This window comes from Eurypyga helias, unplaced genomic scaffold (genome assembly GCF_000690775.1).
Source record: "Eurypyga helias isolate BGI_N326 unplaced genomic scaffold, ASM69077v1 scaffold42472, whole genome shotgun sequence".
NCBI classification, from domain to species: domain Eukaryota; kingdom Metazoa; phylum Chordata; class Aves; order Eurypygiformes; family Eurypygidae; genus Eurypyga; species Eurypyga helias.
Genome location: NW_010234773.1, coordinates 4,933 through 15,949, shown reverse-complemented (window position 1 = coordinate 15,949; position 11,017 = coordinate 4,933). Strand labels below are relative to the sequence as shown.

General features: G+C 36.9%; 1 protein-coding gene across 1 annotated transcript; it reads right to left on the bottom strand.

Annotated features, from left to right (window-relative positions):
• Positions 1-53: 53 nt before the first annotated feature.
• Positions 54-10,289, bottom strand: ETFA (electron-transfer-flavoprotein, alpha polypeptide; the record flags this gene model as incomplete). The annotated part of the gene is made up of 9 exons (XM_010146555.1): positions 54-130; positions 1,858-1,940; positions 2,981-3,037; positions 3,804-3,905; positions 5,108-5,218; positions 6,414-6,513; positions 7,987-8,069; positions 8,170-8,251; positions 10,140-10,289. Coding segments are annotated over 9 exons (845 nt in total), but the record flags the coding sequence as incomplete, so codon positions are not given.
• Positions 10,290-11,017: the final 728 nt, after the last annotated feature.

Genomic DNA, 11,017 nt, shown 5'->3' with positions numbered 1-11,017 from the left:
GAGTTAAACCACGACACGTGTGATCAAAACAAAGTGCATATTTAAATACAAACGTTCCCTTAGCAAAGCGGAACTGTGCCTGGGGGCTACAGCTATCCTGCACGATGTCCGAAAACCTAACAATGGCGTACTATGCACAAACAAAAGACAACATCAGGAAGAAGAATCAGGATTGCATTTATTATGTGTAAAGCCTCACAATTTCCTTGCATAGCAGAGGTTAATACAACTGTGATGAAGATTTTGGAAGGACACAATATGCAACCAGATGGACCCTAAGTCTTACCAGTAGGTCTCTTTCTCAGAAGCTGTTTTTTGTAGCAGTTGGTTATCCTACAGATTTACAGGTTAAACATTAGGGTGCCTAGAAATAACCCCACTTAGCCCTACAGCGCTACCATCAGATGAAGACTTGGGCTGGGGAAGGGAAGCAGAAAACATCCCTATCCACATTTCAAGACAGAAGAACTCAAAAGCACAAAGTATCATATTCACGAAAACCCAGCAGGCAGAACTGACAACAGATTCCAGGAATCCTAAGTTCCTGTGTGGTATTTTCAAGGACTGCTCTATCCTGCTGGATGTATACGTGCAAAAAATAATGATCATAGTTTCAAGTTCTTGAATTTGCAGCTCTTAATGGTACAGAGGCAAAGCATTTCAGATCCTATCAAGGCTTTAGATATGTACAGCTTTTTAGTAGTATTTAAATTATTGTGATTTAATTGCAACGCAGCAGTTTAAATGACAAGTTTCTCACTAAGTTTCAGCTCACTCTCCCTTTCTGGTCTCATTAAACAACTAATAAGACTAAAAAGTTGCTTTTTGGTGCCTTCTGTTGCCATACACACTCCAAGAGAACTGCTTACCAAAAGGCTAAATGTTTACTTGCTTATGTAGCTCCAATTGTACATATGACAGATCTCCATATCTGCCCATGTTCTTAGTCACGATTCCCTACTCACGTCCACGATCATCGCATCTCAGTACGTGCTACCACGCGTTCTACCCCACGCTCAGATGAGCTACATTTCTATCTCCTTATTTACAAATGCTCATGCATGATTTATCTGTCCGCCACTTTCCCCACAGTTCCCCAAATCTTAAGGAACAATGAAAGCAGTGTCAGACTTCTATATGGCAGAAATCCCCCCACCCCTAGATCCAAAAAAAGACACAAGGATACAAATCAGTCCCCTCTGATACCAGGATGCCCAGCAGAAAAGATGTGCAGCAGGTTCTTTCCCAACATTAAGCCACTCATTACAGTATGCCCTTCTTGATATTTTACTCTACAGCAGTCAACCTGTAGATTATTTGTCTGAAGTGTCTTGCACTTTCATCTCTTACAAAAATTTTTCTTAGAATGTAATGCAATAATCCTGTTAGAGTTACCAAACGTTTAAAAAAAATCATTACCTGTAAAAAAAAAACCCTCTCAAACTCCAAACAAAAAAACCCACCATGCAAAAACAACCCCACTTCCCAGAAATGAAGCCACATATCAATATAATTTCAAGCATATGTGGGCAATGACACCTTTTAGCTTATCAGTACTGGCTGTTAGAAAACTAAAAATGTTTCAGCACAGGCAGCTACGAAAAAATCCAGCATGCAAACTTCTGACAAACCGCCTGCAGAACACTTCTGATTGACCCAAAGTAGAGATTTACATCACAGCTTGCTGCCGTAGTCTGGCAAATGTACGGTCAAGTGACAGTATCACACGAGGCACACTAGGATTTTTCCCGTTAGGCTCAGTACTAAGACTTAACTCATGTCTACGCATTTGATTTGCAGAAAAAAGCACGCTAGAAAACACCACAGATCTCTTAGGAAAGACATTTCCATACTTACTGGTGCTACTATCTTGCCCGTCTGTCCAACTTGCAAGTCATTAGGAACAAAGCCAGCATCAACAGCTGCACGGGAAGCTCCAACTAGTTGAAAGAAAATATTTCCAGTGTTTTCTTTTAAAATATTAGCGAGCCAAATTTATATCACCATAAAAGCACATGTTTTTTACTGGAGTCCCACACTCTAAGGGCATGTATTTAGAAACTTCCCTCTTAAGAGCTCTTATAGTAATCCCTCTCTATACCACTGGATGAAACTTCCAAATACTAAGTGCTAATGCACTTCATAAGCAGCAGGAAATCCTTACTCCCAGCACCAAAGGGCCATATATTTAAAACCAAGGATTTCAGTCTGGCATATTTCCATTATTTTCTCTTGTTGCTTTGTCAGAAGAGCATTTTCCCATAAAAGCCTTCCCATAATACTCCTCCAACTTTGAATAGAACCCATGTGCCATCTTATACTGCTGTGGAGCTCACAAGTCAGGCATAGTGAAGAAAAATATCAAAGTAAACTTGCAAACGCCACAAGGACATTCAGTTAGTGAAGCCACCAATTTATAACTAAAGCCATTCATGTTGAACTATAAATTTATTATTACATGTGAAATGTAAAACTAATGTAGTTAAAATGTTAATGCTAACAGTTCTTCCTCCTCCCCCAACCTTTACTTAAAATATTGTGCTGAAACCCTGTACATGGTCAGTTTTGTCCTGTTAATACAAAAGCATAGCAAAAAGACAGAGCCATTCAAACGACAAGAACCGTGAAAGGGATTCTGTAAGGGAGTAGTATATAAGGATGGATGAAGAAAATACCAGCTCTTCAAAGTGAGCCAAGACTATTTTTTAATTTATACAACTTGACTTTTTGTTTGTGAGCTTATGTTCTGCATCTCTGAGAAGGACAGGGAATAGTATTTTGCTTCATACATGGGCATTTAAATGCACAGTTGACCACCTGAACAAAACAAAACTTTATCTATGACTAAACTAATAGGATTTAAAGAATTTATTTGATAGACATATGAAAATAAAATAATTAAGGTGAATGTGGTTTTTAACATGATCTTTTAAAATATAATAACCAAGGTTAAAAAACAAGAGGAGGAAAACAAGTTTACCTGCAGCATTCAATTGATCCGCAAGATCATATATTTTTTCGCTCTTCAAACCTCTCCCTTAAAAGTTAAGAACAATAAAGATGGAGAAAGAAGAACATAATATGCTGTAAGATTTTTTTCATTGCCTACATAAACTTTCTGCACGAGTACCTGCATTTGCAAAGGCACAAATATTTTGGGATGTATCACTAAAGAGTATTTAATATTTGGAGATTTAGCTTTTGTCTCTGTGATTAATATTACCGTTTCATGTGTATAAACCAACACCACTTTGTCTAGTTTACTTCCTGCCTACAGCACCGAAGATCGTTCCCTGAAATCAAGGAAAGAGGACTTTTTTACTAATTTGTGCTCCCTCTGCTGGCTCTAGGTACAAAACTCTGTAGTGGGATAACTAAGGAATAAGTTTTTAGCCATATGCACACAGTAAAAATCAGAGTCCATCACTTTATACCTGAAGAGCAGAATACAAACATAGTGATTCTTAAAATCATTAAAGCCATTACATAATAATGTTTATACTGCCTGCAATGGTTACCAATCATTTTAAACATGACAGATTTGGATCTAAAAACACTTCATATTGCTATAATTTTAAAGGGACTCACCAAACATGACAATGTTCTTAAAAAGCCTACTAGCACACATTAGGCTCTCCAAATATACATGTTGGGTGCATTCCCACTGGCCTCTGATGCCATACTTCAGAATTATACCAAAAATTTTTTTATGTATCACATTCTAGTGTTCTGCAACAGATATTTAACCAATATGTACCATTACATAAGTGCCTCATGCCATAGTTTTAATCTTATCTACTCACCACCTGATACAACCACTTTTGCACTAGTAAGCTCTGGTCGATCGCTTTTTGTCAACTTCTGCTCAATCCATTCAGATAGACCAACAGGCGGTGGAGGGGTTACTGCATTCATCAGATTAAGAAAAACATCCACAAGAAAAAGGATAAAGCATGTGTTTTCAACTTTTTAAATCTGAGTTTAAACTTAATACAAAAGTTCATCCTATAACCAACTCTACCACAGGCTTTTAGCCGTAGAACAATTGCTGATAGTTGAGTTACAAGCCTACTTGTGTTTAAACAATCTACAGTACAAGCTACACTAAAATGAAGGTCTGTTGTGTAAGTAATACATTGACATCAACCCGGCGTAAGTTGGCATAAGCCAACAAAGCAGTGCAATGACAGTGCAATATGCTAATCCTAAATTTCAAGCAGCCTTTGTTTCAAGCAGCCATCTACAGACGTTAAGAAATACAGAATGGTTCAGGGGCAGATAGTAAACCACCCAGAAAAACAGGAGGACTGGGACACACACACATGTGTGCAGCACGTTACTGATGATTGCCTCTGCTGGATTTACAGCACAGCCATAAAAAGGCCCACAGCAAAAAAAACAGCAGAGGTGAGCAAACACCGAAACGGGTTGCCCAGAGTTGCGAAGTCTCCATCTGTGGAAATACTCAAAGCTTGACTGGACACAGTCCTGGGCAATGTGCTCCAGCTGACCCTGCCTGAGCAAGGGGGTTCAACCTGACCAACTCAAAATGTCCCTTCCAACCTCAACTACCTTGTGATTCTATGACTGGATTTCTCTATTATCAAAGCTACACTGACTTCATTAAAATAATTAAACTCACGCAGTTAAAACTGATATAAAACAATGATTTGGTGTTCTCAAACCAATTTAAACTGCTACTAATTCAGCTAGACACTGTAATGACCTATCTCAACTGAAATACGACCAATTAAACCAAACCTGTGGCTAGCCAGCGACTTTTATTTTTGCCCAGTCTTGCTACAAATCTGGCTATTCACACAGCTATAACTTCAAATAAGGAAGTTTCAGGATGGCAGAGGTTTAAGCAGCAAGTGAAACAGGCACAGATAATCTCCGTTTCTAGCTGAAGAGAAAGTAGCAAGAGAGCAGATAATACTTTCTTTCCCTTACCGGACATCACTAAGAAGTGGAAGTATGCATATTGAAAGCATAAAGCTAAGACTATGACAATCAGTTTGTTTTCACAAATACTTTGGCAAAACACCACTGCGCAGAGAGCAAAACTAACTCTATTACGTGAAACAACAAAATAACAAATACTCACACTTCTCTAAACTGGCACTGCCACCACTTGCTGGTGCAGCCTCAAAAGAAGTTCCACGTACAGTAAATACTTTAATCGCTTCATCACACTGCACAGTGCAAAGAATATTTCCTAAAAAAGGGTCACATTATAGTTTTACAGAAGGTAAGTCTCAGACACACTATGCTTTCTAAAAACAAATACAATTAACAGAAGAAACACACTAGCAGTTCTACTAGAACAGGCAACATTCAGAAAGTTATTACCCAGAACTGCAGTTTTAGATGACCAAAACTTGAAACCTAAGCACTTAATAAACGTAGATTACAAATATTTCAATTTCATTTTAGCTCCATGTTTGAGGCATGACAACATATCCTCACTTTTAAAGGATACAGAGCATTCAAATTATTCCTTATGATACAGAACATTCAAATTGCAGAATAGGAAAAAAACAAGCCAAAAGAACACCTTAGTGTCATTCTTAAACACAAACAGTGTCTATAATTCAAAGCAGATATTTTATCCTGTTGCATGACTTCATCAGAACAGAAGACAATGAGGCCTGCTCCAAGTATCTGTGGGATTATGTTTCTTCTCAATAATACACAATACAAGGTATTTACTTCACCCTGGAGGCTGCAGGAAACACTAAAGGAGGAAAAAAATGCTGCAACTCCATCTATTCGTAAAAAAAGTCATCTTGAAACTGTGAATTAGTAGGAAGCAACTTAAAAGTGCAACACAAAACCCACAATCTGGTCATGTAATTCTAAACGTACATTGGTACACATGGACCAATCCTGTACAGTGAAATTAAAAAATGCAAGCTAATGAGCTCATATCTAAATTAAAACACAGTGTCAGAGAAGCATTAGAGAAACAAGACTGAAAGATTTTTAAATAAAGTCAATTAAATATAATAAATAATTACTTCAATGTCTTCATATCTAGGAAAAATAACCCTGTGGTATCTTAAATCAGAACTAATGCTAGTCATATTAAATTAAGCTAAACAATTAACTTCATGTCTTAGGTTTTAGAAAATCTGATCAGAAATACAGTAACAAAGAAATGCAGTATGTATAAAGAAGATAACCAAATTCTATTAATTGAGTAACAGACCTGGTTTCTAACTGACAGTACCAAAGTTGTTGGGATTACTTGCTTTCTCACACATGAAGCATCATGTCCATTCCCAGGTTTCATTTTCATAAACCACAGCAATTCAGCTTGTAAAGTGGAAATTCCTATTATATTCTAAGGTTCTAACAACAGGATTATGTAGAAAAGTATTGGGTGCCACATACCTTTTGTGATTACTCACCTGCATAGATAGTTCTCACAAAAGTGTCTGGGGACTTAATTTCAATAATGTCAGAAACAGGGGCAACATCAAGTTTGCCTGCCACTCTGGGAATAAGATTCTAGAAGATAAAAAGTTACCAAAGTAAATGCTAAGTAAAACGCACACGTTCAGTAAAAGAACGCCTGCTGTCCCGATTTTCATTTCACATAATGCTGTCTGTAACTAAACCAGCACATACAACTGTAAGATGTTTTTAGGGCTACTAATGTAGCTTTAGGAGCCAAATAAAATCCCATTATTGTAATAACATTAGAAACTTCATGAGACTTACAGTAAGTAAACCCTTAATTCAATATCTCAAATTAGGAGGCTTATTTGCTTCAATAGTTTAAAACTGAATATAGATGCAATTAGCTCAGAAATCTGACAATTATGGATTGCTGAGCTCTTAGCACTTCAAGAAAAAAAAGGCATTTTGGAAAGCTAGTTACTGGAGACAATAGGAAAAAAACCCTGCACTCTCCATGCAAAGGCAAAAAAAAATTAATTTCAAAATTAATATTACAATATATATTTTCCTGCTCTGAAATTGACTCCAGAAAATTACCTAGTACCTTTAGGAATGGGAAGCAGGATGAAAAGGGCAACATAAATCAGGATGAAATTAATGATAGCAAAAGCTTTGTTTGCTTTTTATCCCCCCACCCTGAATCTGGTCTAAGTTCTGAAATTTTGCTCACATTAAGCACTCATATATGGAAGCATAAGATTCAAAGCAAAAGCTATTAACCTTTATTTTTCATCTGCTGTGTCTTAGTAAAGAGAAAAAATAAAATTAAAAAACCCTAGGAATTAAGATATGTAAAGATTTCTCTTAGCAAAATCACAAGAGTACGGATGTCCGTACTGATACCGATTGGAAGTGAAAATAGTCAGATGGAAGGCTGATGTCATCATACATCCCACATCGGCAAGATTTCTGAAGCATCCTTTTTCTCTAATTTAGCTGCACCACAACACTGACCAGATCGTTAGTACTGAGGCTTTCCACATTCTTAAAAACACACTCTTTAAAAAACAAGTTTTGAAGAATTGGATATTCCTTAAAAAACATCTTGGCTAGGTCTTGGATACGTTATTTATACATGTTTGCAGACATTTAAATATACATGATATCATAGATCCAATTCCACTCCCTCAAAAAATATTTGCTTCTAATAGGTCCGCACACTCTAATTTTTACATCTTTTATCTTAATTTACTGTATTTTCCCTTAGAATTTTCATAACACTTTCAGATCACTTACTCTATTTTCTGCTATTGTACATTTTGCCTTTTGTGCACAGAACTAGCTGGCTGCCACTAAATATTTCTTCTACACTGTTCCTTTGTCCAAGCCTGTCCGTAATACAACTCAGACACGAATCAGTGTTTCTAACTAATGACTTCTTAAGTAAACTACTGTAACAGTCTTTTAAAACCCAGAACTGTGTATGGCTGACCATTCTCAGGCATTTAATTCACACTCTTATATACGACAGTGTCTGTCTCTCTTCTACAGGAACTTTTTGATGTACTTTGATCTACTTACCTTCCCGAAGGCAGATGCTCCAGCGCAAATGTGTGTGTAATTAAATTTTTTATGGGCTTCCACAATCAAGGGAGTCAACTCCTCTGAGGATAAAAATATATTGCTCAAAATTTACAACTATGTTATTTTCAATTGCAAATATAAATACAAATTTTTTTGTCAACAGACAAAAACAACTCTCACCTGCTAAAAATCCCTTGTATACATCGTGCTGAGCCACTAGAACTTTTGCAACACCCTGCACTTTGCTGACTTCTTGTGCTACCTATGATTACAAATGGGTTATTATTAGTTGGTATAACAACAGCACATGGAAGCTCCAACTAAACCTCAAGCCCACGGCAGCGGGCACCATAAACAAGTAAGAAACAACAGTCCCTGCTGCAAAGAGCTTAAAGCCTCAGTTAAAACAGGAACAGAAAATGTGTATTTCAAAAATCAGACCAAACCTGATGGAACAAACGCAGATCTGACTTTATAGTATAGTGCTTTATGGGATAATGAAAATTAATTTTGTAAATAAGAAAACTACAAAGCAAATCAAACATAGGAAAGCTTGCTTCCTCTATGCAGGATTAAACAATAATCTCACTATTAATTACAACAGCCGATAACAATCATCCTTAACGATTATTGCTCAGTATTCCGATACAATCATCAAGAAACCAACCCTACTTTCTTTTAAATTGGTCAATATCTACTGCCGAAGCACACAATGCAAATACAGATGTAGAGCAATGTTATGATCTTTGTCCAAATTTTAGGAGCAATCCTTTGTTTGCAGCTGACTGCCTACAAATGTGATGTATAGTGCAATACGTTATTTATGATTTTTTTTCCTCTAAATTTGCAGAAGTGAAGTTTAAATGATAAAAGGGTTGTTGCAGATCAGAGAGAAGAGGACTGACAGCAGTGTCTGGAGACCACATGCATCATCCCACAACTAGCATAGTTTTACTGAGTTTGCTGAGTATCAGTTTACTCTCAAAAATTAACAAGAGGAAATAAACAAAAATTCCATAGTAGCTGCTACAGAGTATCTGTTTGAGTAACTGGCTTTTATCCTATCAATACAGATTCTTAGAAAGAAGATTAAAAAATTCCAAACCTTCACTTTCTGCACAGTACTTTTCCCCAGCATGACAGGCATGGCCAAATAGCCACCATATACTTAGCATTAAAAACAAAACAAACAAACTATTCCCAATAGTTTTTTCCTACGCAAATGCCAAATCATAAGGAAAGTCAAGAAAAGACATATCAAGCAAAAACATTTCTCCCTCCCCCCTCATTTTCTTGATCTAGATAAATATCTGCTTCCAGGTCTCCACCCTGAACACCTGGGTCTTAGTTAAAATCAGTCTTCAATAGCCAATGAGGTTTCTCCACCTATTTGTGAAACAGCCACCATAGGTATGCCTCCAGCATGAGAGAGTACATATTTGTACTCTTTCATATCTGTACATGCTTTCAGAACAATTCATAAACAAGAGCCTAGTAAGAAAAATATTAGGCATAATCATTTGTACCATTACTGTTCACACAAGATTACACCATGCAGGAATAGAAGTACCACTAATGGACTAACTATATCATCTCTAGATTTTGCACACAAAAATTAGATGAACAATACAAGAGCTAAAATACAAGAAACTTATTAGATGTAAGCTAAATGATAAAGTCAAGAAGCACTCATTTCAGAATGTTGGGTTGCAAACACTCTCGCTATTCTACTAGTAGTTCACCAGTCAAAGATGCTCAGAAGCCCTATTTGTCACTGTGCTGTTTCATTTCTGCCCGTTTCCACTTGAACAGTGCAAGCTTTTTACCAAGTTCTTCCCACTGCAATATCTGTCTTTCAGACTTCACAGGGAAATTTTGTTTTAAAAGTGAATTGTCCTTTAGTCCTATAAAAATTTGCTTGCTTAAGCTTGTAACAACTGATACTGAAGTCTTCCCTTGTGAAATGAAATCCACACCCATATTTTCACTTCAGAAGAGAAGCAGTTCAAGCGCAGGACGTTTCCAGCGGATAAGCAATTCCCTGCACAGTTCCGCTTCGCTACAGATTATTTTTCAGCCTGACCAAGACGCTAGTAAGTATTGTTTCGTTACATTCGTTATTTCATTCACATGAAAACAGCATTTCCTACCTTGTCACAGCTGGTACCAGCTACTAAACAAGAAACTTCACCTCCAAGATGTTTTGCTGCAGTGATCGTATTTAGGGTAATGGGTGTAAGAGCCTCATTGTTGTGTTCTGCTATGACTAACGTACTCTGAAACCTCTGGAGCAGCGATGCCTTCAAAGAAAGGAAAAAGGAGAGAGGGGAGTTTGATACTTAGCATTTAAAGTAAAAAAAATCATTCCTAAGGGCATCAATTACACAAACTATAAACCACTGCTGTCAAACAAAATAGGCTAAATCTAGACAATTTTTACTAAGTAGACAGAATACATAACGTGTTAAAAAAAAAGTATAAACTTGCTTGATGTCAGCGTATCTACAACATGCGGTGTTTAAACTAAAACCTCCACAGGAAAATACTGAACAATATTAAGAAAAACTTTTCCATGTACTACATTCAACCTCAAGCTGATCAACCTAGAGAGTGAAGATCAGACCAGGAAGCTAGGACACACGGAAATTAAGGGTAGCAAATAAGTATTTACTTTTTTTTTGGGGGGGTTGGTTTTGTTTTGGGTTTTTTGTGGGTTCGGTTTTGGGGTTTTGTTTTGGGGGGGTGGGGGGTTTACTATAGGTTTTAGCCAAAATCTAGCTACAGAACTCACTTTTTTAATTAGTTAAGCATTAAGGCAAAATTGTACGCAGTGGAGGGATGACAGTTAAGCAGCAGGGGCTGACAGCCTGAAAATACAATAACTAACATCAACAGCATCAGGTTCACGTTTTTTCTATCTTCCTTTAACAAAACTTCACACTCAATCACTTAGTCTACCACCACAATTTAATGGTCTTTAAATAATAATTTTGACCAATTCACCATCCACACATAGACTTTAGCTTCT